Genomic DNA, 15,941 nt, shown 5'->3' with positions numbered 1-15,941 from the left:
TAGTTGCTCTGTGGCATGTGGGATCTTCCCAGACCAGGGCTCGAACCCGTGTCCCCTGCATTGGCAGGCGGATTCTTAACCACTGGGCCACCAGGGAAGTCCTTAAGCACAAATTTATGTGCCTTGTTTAACCTGATTTCAGAAGAAAATTTTTTGAAGTTTTTAACTTTTTTTTTTTTCCCAACAGAACATTGTATTTTTAAAACTTTGTGTTGTGGTATGTTTCAAGTTATTACTTTCAACTATGTTCAGAATTACAGTAAACACAGGCTACACAGAAATTTTTCTTCCAGAATTGTGGTCCCAAATTCTTAGACTTAAAGAAAATGAAACAAGTGGAAATTATATGAAACTTCTGCCTAAATTAATGCTTTATTTCCCACATCCTAACTCAACCTCATTCTTGAAGAGCACATTTAACTTATTGTAAAAGACTTATTAGCTCAACCACTGATAAGCTAGCCTTGTAATCTTGAGCATGTCACATAATGTCCATTATATCCATTTAACAAATCATAAATTGGATAGTAGAGGCAGGTGGACTAATTTCAAGGTGTTGTAATAGTCTCTATGAGAGGTAATGAAAGCCTAAGCTAGACTATGAGGTGGAAATAAATCCTGCCCCCAGATTTTTTTAATAACAGTTTTTAATTTACCATGTTTATAATGAGTTAATTAGTATCCTGTGTTACCCTCTGTTCAATATCCTCCCCCCATATTCGTTACCTGTAATGTTACTTCTACATGTAATACGTTACAACCTTTAATTCTATAACTATAGTTACCTTGCATACAGAGTATGAAGGCATAATTCTAAGTACTGAAACCCAGTACCTGCATTTTTGATATCTTGATTATGAAGATATTTACTGCAGAATTTAGTAATGAGAGTGGTTCTATAAAGAAAGAAATACGTGTAATTTGCACACTTGGAAGTGACTCTCTTATACTCGCAGTCTTTTCTCAAAATGATGCTGTGTTTTTGTTCAGTATTTGGGTTATGGCTTCCCTGTACAGTTAAGGAGTTGTTTTTTGTTGTCGAAAGGAAAAAAGAAGACTGTCTTCATGTTACTCGGGTCACATAACTTAATTACTATTTGTTGAATAGAATATGCTCTCTTCTTAGAGCTATCCTTCTGACACCCTCTTCTAAATTTATGGCCATTTGCTTTGTAAAGCATCTATATACCTTTGATTTTCTTTTTATTGCTCTTCTGAGTTACTTCTGTTATTTCTTGGACTCTGTATCGCCTACTCTCTTGGATTACTTTCTGTTTGCCAGAATATATTGTCAAATAATTTTCCCAGAAAGTATGTATGGCCAGTAAACTTTCTAAATCCCTGCATATTTAGAAATGACTTTATTTTTCTCTTACATGTTTCATTGATGGTGTGTCCAGGTGGAGAATTCTGTGCTCAGATTGTTCTTGCTTTTATTGTTTTGTTTTTCTTAACCAGTGTTGTTAAGGAGAAGGCTGATTCCAATCCTACCTCTGTGTAATTTTTTTTTCTCTTTGAAACCTTTTAGCGTTTATTCCTAATTCATTTAGCAAATAGTTATCTAATTCCTTCTCTATGCCAGCACTGTTTTAGACTTTGGAATACATTGGTAAACAGAGGAGTCAATGGCCCAATCTTCAAGGAGCTTATTTTATATATATACACACACACACACAAATACACACACACACACGTATATATACGTAGTGTGAGGTGGTAAAAAGTGCTATGAAGTGCTGTGGAGAAAAATCAAGAAAAAATGATAGAGTGTGCTGGATGGCGGGGTGTACAGGGGGATATGTGTAATTTTAGAGTGGTCAGGCCCCTCTGAGAAAGAGTTATTTGAGAGACCTGAAAGAAAGAAGTAAGAGAGCGAACTCTACTAAGGTATCAAAGAGAAGAGGTTTTTAGAGAGAACAAGAGCTAAGGCCTTAAGGACATATTTGGTGGTTCGGGAATTCCAAGGAGGGATCAGTATGGCTAGTGCGGTGAGCAAGGTTTTAACTTGGTGTGGGACTTACTTCCTATATCCTGCTTAGATTATTCATTGAATTTATGAAATCTAAAAATTAGTGTGTTTCTTCACCTGAGGAAAATTTTCCTCTTATATCTTTGAATATTTCTTCTCTTCAAATTTTAATGTTCTGTCTTTCTGGAAGTAGCACCTGTACTGATATTATGGATGCTATATCCTATTGAATTTTTTTTTAGAAAAATTTTTTAGAGAGTATTCTTTAGAGTTGTTTTTAAAGCAGTTCTCTGAAATATCTTGAGTCAGTTTTGTATCCTTAATTTGTTCTCTCTTGTGCATTTGTTTTTCTTTTCTATTAATTTATGAATAAAGAAGCAGGTTAGCTAATACAGGTATCTGGTATAGATTTTCTCTACTATCATATAGGTTGGTTTCGGTTTCGGTTTCCTCTAACAAGTTTCTCCCGTGAATGAGAAGACCGCTTGTAAGCACTGTGGATGGGACTTATCAACTGCCATCTTTAATTTTCTTTATATACCATTACAGTGTAGACTGGATACCTTACCAGATACCCTAGTAAAGAAGGTCTTTACTCTGGGACTCCAACACCCCACCGGGAACCTCTCTAGAAATATTATTCAGTTTCTATACAATATAATTCTCGGCTTTTAATCTGAGAAAATCTAGAGAAAGATAATTCTCAACTCAGCACACGATTCCCCACAGAAAAAGCCTTCAGCTAGTATATATAAGTTCTAAAGGGCAGATATTTTTGCTGTTTGTTCAGTGATGTATCCTAAGTACCTGGATCAGTGCTTGGTACATAAGCACTGAATTTTAATTCCTCCTTTCATTTTGGGCCCCAGGACATTGCTTTCTTGGTTCAGATTCATGTTTAAAAGGATTATTGTTAAATTTTGTCCAGCACTTCTATGTGTTTTGAGTAGAAAGCTTTCTAAGTCAACTAGTCTCTCATAAATAGAAGTCTTTTAAAATAATAATTGCACAAAAAATATGTTGATATTTCAGGTTGATTGTTTTTATTCTTAGCAAAAGGTGGTATTTCCAGGCTTTTAAAGTTAAAATTTTCTTATTTATTATAAACATTATGGAAACTTATTTTTCTCATTAATTTCTGTGTGTCATTTATTCTGTATAATCTTATTTAGAGATCTTTATCTAAAAATGGGAAAAAAATTCTAGAAGCTGATGGTTATGTGGACACTGAAAACTATCTGTTTTGATATATTTTTAAGGTATGGGGTTTTTTTTTTAGCTTAGATTTTAAGAACTGAAAACACTGCATTGATGAGTTAAATATTTTAAATCCAGTAGAATAACCTCTAATAAAATGTGGAATTATATTACAGGCTGAAGCTGAGAAAGACCCAGAACTAGGGAAAAAAAGGTATGTTGCTTTAAGTTTGCTAACAATTTTTATAGTACGTAGTTAATTACTGAATATTATTTCTGTATTTTATGGTAGTTCACTAGTAACAAAAAGTTTGTATCTTTTATGAGTGTTATGAGGGTGTTTTTTGTTTTGGGGTTTTTGGAGGGCTCTGTTTGACCTAGGGGCTTTTTTTGTTATTATTTTTGGTCTCTTTCAGATATTTACTGATTTTTTTTTTTAGGAGAAGTGAATGTGTACACACAGTTTGAATTAAATATATAAATTTGCCTTCTTTATGAAATGTTTTGCTAAGACTCTTGAACAGCTCAACTCTGTTATCAGTATTATATTCTTGTTAGATTTTTCTATTCCAAAATAGGCACAGTGTAAATTTTAAGTTTGTATAATCCTTTTAAATTTTCATTGAGTTTTTAAAACCAGAAAGATAATATTTAGTGTGTATTTTGGTATAAAGCAAAATAATATGTACACTGCTTTATATTTTCAGAGGTTGAAAGGTTGTTCTTCAGAGTCTATACAAACTGGTAACTCACAACTTTTTTTGACCACATATAGTATATTCTGTTCGTAGTGACTTCCTCATCCTGATGAATACCACACTTATCACCACCCTTGTCCCACCAATGAATAACCTCCCTTTTACTGTTCTTCATTGGGAATCACTGATAGAGAATTCTTTCTGTCTTTCATACTAAGTGGTTTACCCTTACTTCTTAGTCAGTGTAGTAAGAGCTTATCAGTTTGAAAGAGGAGTTTGAGTGTTTAAATATGGAAAGTTTATTTTATTTGATATACTGCCTAATTATAAGATGCCTGAAAAACAGGATGTCTTATAGATTTTTCTTCTCAGTAATTAATTTTTATAAAATGAGACTTTTAAATGATAAAGATGATTATGAGTACATTAAAATATATCGGTAACTTTAAGCAATAGGTTGGCTATATGTATCCACACAGACTTTTTTAAGTTGCACATCAGCATACCAATTATATTTACATGCCTAAGAAGTAATAACCAACAGCAAGCAGTGTTTGCTACAAAAGCCCGCAAAGGGCTGAATAAGTAACAATGCTGCATGTAGTAGTATAGATAGACCTGCAGTTTGGCTGTAGTAACTCTGGCTGGTAATTAAGTAGGCTCTTCCAAAAATCCATTTTATATATTTCATTTGACAGTTTCTTTCACGTCCAAAAGCATAGTTACTGTGTGCGTTTGGTCATTTTCTCTTTCACTGTTTTCACTTATCTTTTAAAATCAGATATGTCTTAATGAATTTACAAATAGTTGTCTAATCTTATTAATTTTTAAAGTTCTAGCACTGATAATTTCTTAATTCCCACTTTGCAGTTTTTTTCTGACTTGTATGACATTAGAGAAAAAAGACATGGGATGTGGCTGAATACTTCACATTTCTTTATTGGAGTAAGCTGATCCTGAGAAAATACTGGTCCTTTTTTTTTTTTTAAGCACTTGTGGATGCTAATTCGTTAACATGATCCTCTTGTTTATAGTTAATGTAGAGTATTTGTTTCCTTTTTAAAAGAAATCTCACATGGATATATTAATAATTTAATAAAATTCTACATTTTCCCTGTTTTAACCAACCCCCATGTGAACATTATTTATTTATCATATGATTAAGGCTCCAAGTAAGGGTGCAAGAGGAAATAAATGTTCACCAGTTCATTAATACTGTTGGGCAGTACTCAGTGGCCCTCTGAAATAAATACTGATCTTCAGTGTTATGTCTCAGTCTAAAGTTTCTCAGAAAGTGTATGGTATGGTGTTAACCTTTGTTCTCATGTCCAGCTTTTACTATATACCTTCTCTGAAGATTTTGAAACCCTGGTTTTATGGAGGGGTGGGGTAGGACAGGGGAGTGGGAAATTAGATAACCCTATCCTGAACCCAGCCTTCCTGGAATCCTTTTTCGGTCCAGTTTCCAGAATATGATTTTGTTTTCTTTGTTCTTTTAAAAGACTGTTTTTTATACTCTGGTGTTAATAATTTCATTTATTTGACGTCTCAAACTGACTTTCCAGGCTAACTTGATGAACACTGAAGGTTTTTACCATATCAGCCAGAAAACTAGGTACTAATTTTTGGAAAATAAATCCTATGAAGAAAGCACTATAATTTTAAAAGACTGGCACACAAGAACAAATATGGAATTAAGCCATTTTCCTAAGTAGGTTCATGCTGTCTGTTTCAAGTGTGAAACTGCATAGTGATTCATTTTATATAAAAGATAACAGCTTTTTAAATTTACTGACAAACTGTAAATGTGGTGAAGGGGGAGGACTTGCTATATCCTAGAGCCAGGAATCAAAATCTCCATTGTTCTCCTTCTAAAGCCCAGTAAATTGGTGTTTCTGTATAGCTCTAGTTTGTAAAGCCTTTAGGGTTAATATGCAGTTCTGTACTGAGGCAGGAGTTTGAATTTAATGTTCATTATTGGAAATGAGTCTTGTAACTTAAAAATGAAAGCTTATTTCTTGAGAAATAATATTTACATAACTGCTTTAACTGAATATCACAACTTTTTCTTTGTCATACTTGTGCTTGGCAGCAAGTTTTTTGTTTTTTTTTTTACTTTTCCTAAGAATTTGGAACACCAAAAATCAGCCATTGGTTTTTTTTGTTTGTTTGTTTGTTTGTTTGTTTGCGGTACGCAGGCCCCTCACTGTTGTGGCCTCTCCCGTTGTGGAGCACAGGCTCTGGACACGCAGGCCCAGCGGCCATGGCTCATGGGCCCAGCCGCTCCGCGGCATGTGGGATCTTCCTGGACCAGGGCACGAACCCATGTCCCCTGCATCGGCAGGCGGACCCTCAACCACTGTGCCACCAGGGAAGCCCCCATTGGTATTTTTTAATATAAGGGATGTGAATCATTTCAAATACAAACCTTTAAACCCTTTCAGCATACAAAGGATAGCTTATACAGTTGACTAGAATATTATTTGATAAAGGTCTATGGTTACTGACTTTTTAACTTAAATAAATTCCTCAAACTCTTTGCCTTAATGGCTTTTCTTTAAGAGGTGTTTCTCTGATCTCTTAGAAAAGTTTTCTCCTCTGGAAGTTTAAACTTAACCATCATTGGAGGAGGGAGGAATAGTTTATTGGCTCATATGATTAGACCCTGATGTGGTAGCACTTTTTCCAAACTTCTGAAATATTATTAATGTCTCAGGACACGGACACCATCTTGCAGTAACTAAAGAGTATATAGCCACCGTTTGAGAAGCATATCAAAAGGGATGTCTCATCCCCTCCTTCCTTGAAGAGTAGGAGGAAAAAGTCAACACTGAGATATTGATATGGCAGGATCACTTTCTGGAGTCTTTTTCCAAGCTGTACCTTCTAATGTAATTAAGCAGATGTATTTGTTAAACATTATTGTGTTGACAGCGTGCTGGATGTGTCTTCAGAAGCTAAGATTTTCCTTATTACTATTCAGGATAATCTCTTATCTATGGAGCATTAATATAAAAACAGTTTATTCTGTCTCTGTCTCAGTGAAAATAGTTGTATCGCACACTTTTATTTTTATGTTGGATTCGGGAGGACCTTGATGAATTAGATCAGTTGCATGTATTTGCCATGTATTTCCTCCATTTCTTCTAAATAATTTGACTTAAAATTTTAAGCTGTGTATTAGAATCTTAAATTAGTCTCTGTAACTGGAAGGATTTCTTTTAACAAATTTCTTCTTGTGATATAGCCAAAGGCACATACTTTATAATAAGAATACATGTTTATGTTAAGGTGATGGTATCAGCTTTGCCTCTAACTTTAAATCTCCAACAGAGTATTTAAAAGACATTTCCAAAGAAAGTTTTCTTTTAAGTATTACTAATAAATACAGTTCTTGGGAAATTGAAAACAAATCTGTTTCACATCCAAAAGAAAGAGGTGACGTGGTTAAGATAACTGTGGCCTATCAGTTTCTGTTCCTTTTAGGTAAGGCTCACTTATAAAATTGTAAATTTTAATGCATGGATCGTTAGTTTCGCGAACCATAAACATATTTTATTATGTCAGTTACCACTGTTGGGGAGATAGGACCTAATAATAATTTGAGATGTCTCAAATTCACATTCAGCCTTCTGGTCTCAGGGGCAAACTTGACACAGAAGGAAAAAAAAATGATTATAACTTACATGAGTAAAATGATTGTATCAGTGGTCATAATATTGCCATAATTTCCTCTGAACTAAAAAGAAATCTTTAGTGCAGTGGAGGATCTTTTTAAAATTTTATGTTATTTGTATATTTATATCAAAACTTCTTAACCATTATAATGCTGATTGACTGGATTTCCCAATGCTTATTGCTCTTGTATCAGGAAGTCTTAACAATTAGCATCGACAGGACTATTTATGATGGTTGAATTCTCATCATAGTTTGATTTTTGTTTGTGTTTTTGTTTGTGTTCTTTTTGTTTTTAAATACTTTTAGCCCTGACTTGAAAAACCGTCCAGTTGATGAAAGTGAGGTGCAAGGAGCAGCTGATAGTCCCTCTGTTAAACCTAGTGAGGTTGAAGAAGAATCTATTCCCAGCATTCAAATAGAAACTTTTATACAACAGGAAGAGCCTTGTGAGGAAGAACCAGAAAAAGCACTATGTGTCTCTGACTTTGCTATTGAAACATTTGAAGTTGAAACTCAGGGAGAGGAGGTCAAAGTGGAAATTCCTCTTGCAGCATCCACTCCAGCCAGTATTGACTTATTCACTGAAAATGGAGAGCAGTCTGTTTTAAATCAGCAGGTGTATGCCAGTGACTTTGAGAAGGAAGAGGCAGAAATTATTAACCCTGAAACAGAATTATCATCATCTGATAGTGCATTTATAGAAGAAAGGAACATCAAAGGAATTCTAGAAGACTCTCCATCTGAAGCAGAAGATTTCTTTTCTAAGATTACACAGTCTATGATAGAAGCTGTAGCTGAAGTAGACAAACATGAAACTGTTTCAGAAATAGTACCATCTACTTGTGTTGTGGCCTTAGTACCTGGAATTTCCACTGGGGATGAGCAGGCAGTGAGCACAAAGGGAATTTCTGCAAAAAGTAATATGGATGAAAAGGAGGAGAATGAATTAAATACCAAGGAAACCAGAATGGATCTGCAAATACGAATAGAGAAGGCTGAAAAGAATGATGATAAGATGGTTGCAGAGAAGTTGGAAAAGATTGTGGCTGCAATGAAAGAAAAGCCTGCAGAAAACTCAGTGACCAAGGCATGCCCAAATAAAGGAGTGGTTCAGGCCAATAAGTCTGATGAAACTAGTAAAATTAGTATGCTGCCTGCATCAAATGCATCTAGCAGTAAATCAAGCATCAAGGCTGGTATGGTCTCTTCTCTAAAGGCAAAAGCTACAGCTTCAAAATCTGAAAACCAGAAAAGTTTTCTAAAATCTGTACTCAGAGATCAAATAAATGCTGAAAAGAAACTTTCAGCCAAGGAATTGGGTCTCCTTAAACCTACAAGTGCCAGATCAGGCTTGGCTGAAAACAGCAGTAAATTGAAACCCACTCAGAGCAGTGTCACCAGAGGAGGCAGTGGAAGGATCTCAGCCCTGCAAGGCAAAGATTCTAAACTGGATTACAGGGATATTACAAAACAGTCTCAGGAAACAGAGGCTAAACCTTCTGCCATGAAACGGGATGACAGCAACAATAAGGTGAGGAGGGTAGGAAGAATGTTCAGAGAATCTATGAAGTGATTATCTCTGTTGTAGCTAAGGCGTAGGAGGTGTAATCTTGTTTTATGCTGTCATCTCCTCACTCCCTCCGCCCCCAAGCTCCCTTTTCCCTTTCTTAAATGACTCCATTGATTTAAGCCAGTAGACACTTAGAATAATAAGCTCAAGTCTGTAATTTATTAACAGGTGTGAAAGCATTATTTGGATAAAGTGTGGTCAGAAATAAAACTTTGTATTTAAAAAAAAAAAATTCTGCATTGAATCTCCTGAGGTGATTTAGCACTCTGCTCCTGAAGTGGGAAACAGTTTTCTCTTTTAAATTGAAGCTCCCTTTATCAGCTTACTGATGGCCCAACTTAGACAGTAAAACTGAATTTAACTACAGCTTACGGAGATGATGCCTATACTGTTAAATGATTGTTGACTTAGCTTGGTATACCTGTTAAATATTTGTATAATTGAATGTGTTTGGGTAATATTTGCTGTTTGAATTCTTTTTGTGTTTTAAAGAACATTAATAACCTAGTTGTAAATTCTGTTTTTCTGTATTTCTTATTTAATATTTCAGACTTTGACTGGGCAAAACACTAAGACTTCTAAAAGCACCACTGGTAGAAGTTCCAAACCCAAAGAGGTAAGAAACAATCTACTAACACAGACCCATCTATTCCATCATTCCATAAAAGAGTTCGTCCACCTTGTAACTTGTGTCTCTCCTGTAATAATTAGTTTGATATAGAGCAAGGGACAGGAATGAGATAGTATATTTTTGACCCCACCACCAGTTCGTTTTCTGACCTTGAGCTAGGCTAAATAGTTTGTTCTTGGTGTGGGGCAAAAAGTTACACAGGGATGGAAAGGGGATTAGAGTAGTAAGACACGTCCAGTCTCACATCAGTAGGAATGGGTTGTAACACAGAATAAAATGATCTATGTAAAGGAGGTTGACATTTGACTTGAGTCCTCTCCATTTTGTTATCCTTTTGGTATGGCTCAATTTATCCTAACTAGATGGGCTTTAAGATTTACTTCCTTGGTACTGACTTCTGCTGCCAAATAAACATGTTACAATATATTTGGCTGTTTGATATTTTAGATTTCTGTTATTCATAGAATATTTTCTCAGTTATTTTACTTTTTTCCCCTGGTAGGGCATAAATTTGGGTCTGTTTTATTAGGGCAAGGAGAAATGTTAGTAGTTTAAGAAGCAGAAGTAAGGATTATGGTTCTTCCATGGCTTAATAAATTGATAGTACAGTTGCTTACAGATTCCCCCTCCTGCCCTAAATTTACTGGGTATGTATTATAATGCCATTATTATATTTACTAGTAATTGACCATTGATAGTGTACTAAATGTGTAGGAGGCCTGCCAGGAATTTATTTTCTTTAGTAATTGGCACCATTTTTCAAATTACAGATACTATTTTTTTTTCAAGTGCAGTCATATTTGTCATTAAGTCTTAGTAATAAATTTTCCATATAACTTTCTCAAAATATAAATCTTATATAGGCATACCTCAGAGATACTACAAGTTCTGTTCCAGACCAGAATAGTAAAGTAAATATCTCAATAAAAGTGAGTCACCCATATTTTTTGGTTTCCCAGTACATGTAAAAGTTATGTTTATACTATACTGTACTCTGTTAAGTGTACAGTAGCATTGTGTCTTTAAAAAATGTGCATACCTTAATTAAGTACCTTATTGCTAAAAAATGCTAACCATCTTCTGAGTCTTCAGTGAATCATAATCTTTTTGCAGTAGTAACATCAAAGGTCACTGACCAGAGATCACCATAACAAATATAATAATAATGAAGAAGTTTGCATATTGTGAGAATTACTGAAATGTGACACAGAGACATGAAGTTAGCAAGTGCTGTTGGAAAAATGGCGCCATTAGACTTATCACAGGGTTTCCACAAATCTTCAATTTGTAAAAAGTAGTATCTGCAAAGTACAATAAAGCAAAGTGCAGTAAAGCAAAATGTGCCTGTATCTTAGTATTACACATCTTAAAATATGTATATAAATTGATTGATGGAACAATCTAGTTGGCTATTAACTGTCTAGTTGCATTTGAGGTGCTTTTAGTAGTCCATGAAGTCTCCAAAACACTTGCTAGATATCATTTAATGTATGGAATAGTAAATTCTTTATATTATATTAATTGTTTGATAAATGCTCTTAATGTAGTATTTTTGTACATCATATTTCCAATTCGCACATCATTTAGGAAATAATTATAATCTTACTGAAATTAAGTAAAGGTGGAATTAGATTGATATTGTTAGGATTTTACCTTTGGCATTGTTTACTCTTTGGATTTGTTTGTGGGGCTTTGAAAAATAACTAATTTCAGCTTTTGGAAACATCTCTATACTGAAATTCTCACAAATGATAGATATGTCATGCACATTTATTGAGACTGTATGGAATCTAGCCAGTTATCAGTAGTTGTTCACAATTCTGTGAGTTTTTTTACCTTTCCAACAGGAACCCTTATTTCCATTTAATTTGGATGAATTTGTTACTGTGGATGAAGTTATAGAAGAAGTGAATCCTTTTCAAGCCAAGCAGAATCCACTGAAGGGAAAAAGGAAAGAAGCTCTCAAAAATACCCCTTCCTCTGAACTTAACTTGAAGAAGAAGAAGGGGAAAATCTCTGCTTCTCGTGTTGTTGAGGGAGAATTATCTTTTGTAACATTGGATGAGATTGGGGAAGAAGAAGATGCAGCTGCACATATAGCACAAGCTCTAGTCACTGTGGATGAAGTAATTGATGAAGAAGAAATAAATATGGAAGAAATGGTAAAAAATTCAAATTCACTTCTTACATTAGATGAGTTAATTGATCAAGATGATTGCATTTCCCACAGTGAACCTAAAGATGTTACTGTACTGTCAGTGGCTGAAGAACAAGATCTTCTCAAACAGGAACGCTTGGTAACTGTGGATGAAATTGGAGAAGTGGAAGAGCTACCTTTAAATGAGTCAGCAGACATAAGTTTTGCTGCTTTAAATACTAAAGGAGATGAGGAAAATACTGGAAGGGATTCCATTGGGTTCATTTCTTCTCATATGCCTGAAGACCCTTCTGCTTTAGTTACTGTAGATGAAATACAGGATGACAGCAGTGATCTGCATTTAGTGACATTAGATGAAGTAACTGAAGAGGATGAAGACTCTCTGGCAGATTTTAACAACCTTAAAGAAGAGCTTAATTTTGTTACTGTTGATGAAGTTGGAGAGGAGGAAGATGGAGACAATGATTTAAAAGTTGAATTAACACAAAGCAAACATGACCATCCCACCGATAAAAGAGGGGATAGAAAAAAGAGAGCTATGGACACAAAGAAGACAAAACTTGAAGCTTTGTCCCAAGTGGGTCCAGTAAATGAGAATGTTATGGAAGAAGATCTGAAAACCATGATTGAAAGACACTTAGCAGGTAGATATTCAGAAGTGGTAGCTTTTGTTTTATGAGGGGACTACATTAAAAATTTTTTTAAATATATGTTACAGCATTACCAATAATTTCACTGTGTATTGACATAAGAAGCCAACAGATAGTTATGGCCAAGTGATACTTTCCAAAGAAATATGTTCAAGTTTCACAAATTTCTCTTAGTTCAGACCCTACCCCAAGTTACTGTATCTCAAGAAAAGATAACAAAGCCAGAAAGCAAACTAAAATACCCAGATTAGAATTGGAATGAAAATGATATGTTTGTATTTTTGAGAAAATACAGCTTTTGATAAGTAGAAGGCTGTTTATACCAGCCTGCCTCCTAGTTTTTGCTTAGACTTAGGATTTGGGAACATTTGTGAAGGTACCATTTCACTTTTAAGTAATATTTTGATGGTATAGAATAATAGGTCAGCTCACTTTCAGTACTTCAGGGAGATCAAAATAATTTCAAATACAAAAATCTTGAAAGATTTAACCAAACTAAGAATAAAAAATACTAGCAAGGTCCCACAGTCTTGAACAAAATAGAAAAATGTGTGTAGGCTCCTTGAGAAAAGCAGGTGGGAAGGTGGAGTTTTGATCAGGGTAAGTGGGAAAATAAAAGGAGAATGCTTAGACTAGTGCTGAATTTTTAAAAACAGAACTCTTCTATTTTATATTAGAAATAGGTTTCCTTCCCAAATTTGAGTAGTATCTATCTTGTTTGCAAAAAAGGTGTTAAAGTTGTTACTCAGAGTTAAAAGCAATTTAAACACTGTTACTGTAGCAATAAATTAGACTTTCTCTTTAAAGCTAAAGTGCCAGCCAAGAGAGTTAGAATTGGGAAAACGCCACCATCAGAAAAAGCTGTTACGGCAGAACCAGCAAAAGATGAAGAGGCCTTCCAAATTAGTGAAGGTAAAGCAGGATCGATAGAAGTGGGGGAGAGTAACACAATATGAGGAGGTGGTTAAAGTTCCAAAGATCTACTGTCTAAGAAGAAAAGTAGAAAAAGAGTCAACAGAGCAGGGATGGGAGTTGAGGGAGTGAGGGAAGGCAGCCCATTAATGATTAGATCTGGATAAAGATTTTCATCTTTGCAATTATAGAGATAATGGAACATAATGGAATGGGATAATAGAGAATAATATGTGATCCTATTATAATAGAATGTGACAAATTTTCGTGGAAATGATCTACGAAAGGTTATTCTGACCATGTTGCAGCATCAAGTAAAAATTATTTATTAACTAGCTTTAGTTTGTGTAGCAGATCCCTTGCTTTGTGGATGCTGCTAAGCAGGCAGCCATGAATTAAATAAGATGTCTTAATAACATTAATACAATTTATGTTGAAAGAAATCGGGAACAGTATCTAGAATACTCCAGTTACTTAACAAGTATTTGTCCTTGTGTCCATATATTCATAGCAAAATCCTAAATCCCTAGTACCATTCTCCTTGAAAACAGCACCCTCATTGCCCTCCTGCTTTTGTATCCTGTGTTCTCTAAGGAAAAACTACCACCTGTGATTCAGTGGAATCTCATTGACCTAGCTCTCAGCTGGATCCTCAGTGCTGCTCCACAGTTTATTTAGGCCTCCTTCCTTTCCCATTTCCTAAACAGGTGTAATAAAAACCTAAAACCCTTCTGCTTGTTGTCATACTGGATTAAGTTTTTTTCTTCTTAATTTAGTCTTATTTGACTTCTCTGCATCATTTGTTACTGTTGATTATGTACTCTTTCTTGATGCTCTCTCCCTTGGCTAAGTGGGTACTCCTCCTTTGTTTATTGTTCTCCATTAACCTCTCCTTGATACCAAGCCATAGTCAATGGTTTTACTAACTGACAAATGCTTCTAGCATAATTTCATGAGGGCTTTCCCCACTCGGGATTTCTGTTGTGATAGGGCAACTTCAGCTACCAGCTTGCTTAGAACTGCCTCATCTCAACAGAAGAACAGAAAAAGAATCATTTCTTTACTGCTTTTGTAACCATTTATTTTCATTAATAGACAATATATTTGATGAAAGAACCTAGCTTAAGAAAAAGTCATTTTTTAAATAATTTTAAACTTAAAATATTTGTTTTAATCTCTTAAATAATTATGTAATTATATATAATGTGTATTATTGTTGTTATTATTAGATAAAGGTGCCTTTGGCGTGGTAGCAGCAAATGTGTTTGAGAAAGTATTACTCTGTTGAGGGTTGTAGCAAGACACTGGAGGCTGTTTTAAGCATCAGGTCAAGAAAAGCGAGACAGCCTTTTTAATCGACTCTTTGGGACTTGATGACTGGTAGAATGCAAGGAGTAAGAGAACAGTAAATAACGATTCATAGTTTCTAACCATCCCCTCAGATTTGGGAAAGAGTAGCCCAGTTACATGGGGAGAGCACTGAACTTGAAGTCACAAGTCTCTGTCACTTACTGGCTATGCATCGTTGGACATAATCAGTTTCTTACCTCTTTTGGTTTTTTTTTCTCCATCTGTGAAGAAATAGGGATAATAATGATTTGACCTGCCTGTCTCACACGAGATAAAAGCTAAATGAATGATATGTATGTGAGAGAGATTTGTCCAGTGCTTTACAACAGTTAGGTATTTCAGCTGCTGAGGGTAACCAGAATTGCTTGGAACCAGTTTTTGTTTTTGTCTTCCCCCGAGATCCTGTTAGGCATTTTGCTGATAACATTGAGTGCTTCTTACATGTTAATTCACTTTGCTGAGTTTGAATGTTTGTAGTTTCACTTGTGATTCAGTCTAACAAGGGTCTTAGTCCATCAGTTTAGGCTTTGTTTTTCTTGGTTGGAAGGGTTTCAGTACAGGACCGCAGAATTATTCTCTGCTCGTGTCCTTTTCTCCTCAATCCACACTCTTCTCCCACCCCAGCACTTTTTCATACACATGTTAACTCTTGCCAGTAATATAGAACTTGAACTTCTTCCATTACCTTTAAAATTTTTCCTGAACAATGTGTAAATAAAATATGCTGCTAAGCTTTAGTCCCATATCCTTGAATCTATTTAATAAGGTTGAACAGATTTACCCATTTATTCCTTATATAAAGACTCTTGGAAGAATAGTCGGGTGGGATTAACCAAGAAAGGTTTACTTAGAGAGATGATCCATAAATTAATCTTTTTTTCATAGATTAATCTTTGAAGGCAGAGATTATCTGATGTTAGCTTCAGATAACATCACTTAGTATAAAATCTATAAATCTATTTTGAATAACTTTTTTTCCTTGAAAAATTTAATGACTTTAGTCGATGAAGAATCTGGATTAATGGATTCAGAACCAGAAAGAAAACGCAAGAAGATTGAGGACTCTTTGGGGAAATCAGTGGCACCTGATGTCCCTGAAGGTAAAGTAAAAACGACATTTTTTCCTTA

General features: G+C 34.9%; 1 protein-coding gene across 8 annotated transcripts in view; it reads left to right on the top strand.

Annotated features, from left to right (window-relative positions):
- Window positions 1-15,941, top strand: part of ZNF638 (zinc finger protein 638) — an 84,042-nt gene that overhangs the window by 65,446 nt on the left and 2,655 nt on the right. For 6 of the 8 annotated variants that reach the window (XM_019942795.3, XM_019942794.3, XM_019942792.3 and 3 more), the window contains 6 exons: window positions 3,343-3,380; window positions 7,849-9,073; window positions 9,663-9,728; window positions 11,591-12,545; window positions 13,359-13,463; window positions 15,815-15,913. In XM_019942795.3, coding sequence (XP_019798354.1) covers window positions 3,343-3,380; window positions 7,849-9,073; window positions 9,663-9,728; window positions 11,591-12,545; window positions 13,359-13,463; window positions 15,815-15,913 — 2,488 coding nt within the window. The remainder of the gene's footprint in view (window positions 1-3,342; window positions 3,381-7,848; window positions 9,074-9,662; window positions 9,729-11,590; window positions 12,546-13,358; window positions 13,464-15,814; window positions 15,914-15,941) is intronic. The other 2 variants (XM_019942798.3, XM_073791273.1) reach the window with 1 other exon arrangement.

This window comes from Tursiops truncatus, chromosome 14 (genome assembly GCF_011762595.2).
Source record: "Tursiops truncatus isolate mTurTru1 chromosome 14, mTurTru1.mat.Y, whole genome shotgun sequence".
NCBI classification, from domain to species: Eukaryota; Metazoa; Chordata; class Mammalia; order Artiodactyla; family Delphinidae; genus Tursiops; species Tursiops truncatus.
This window is presented reverse-complemented; position numbering and strand designations above follow the sequence as displayed.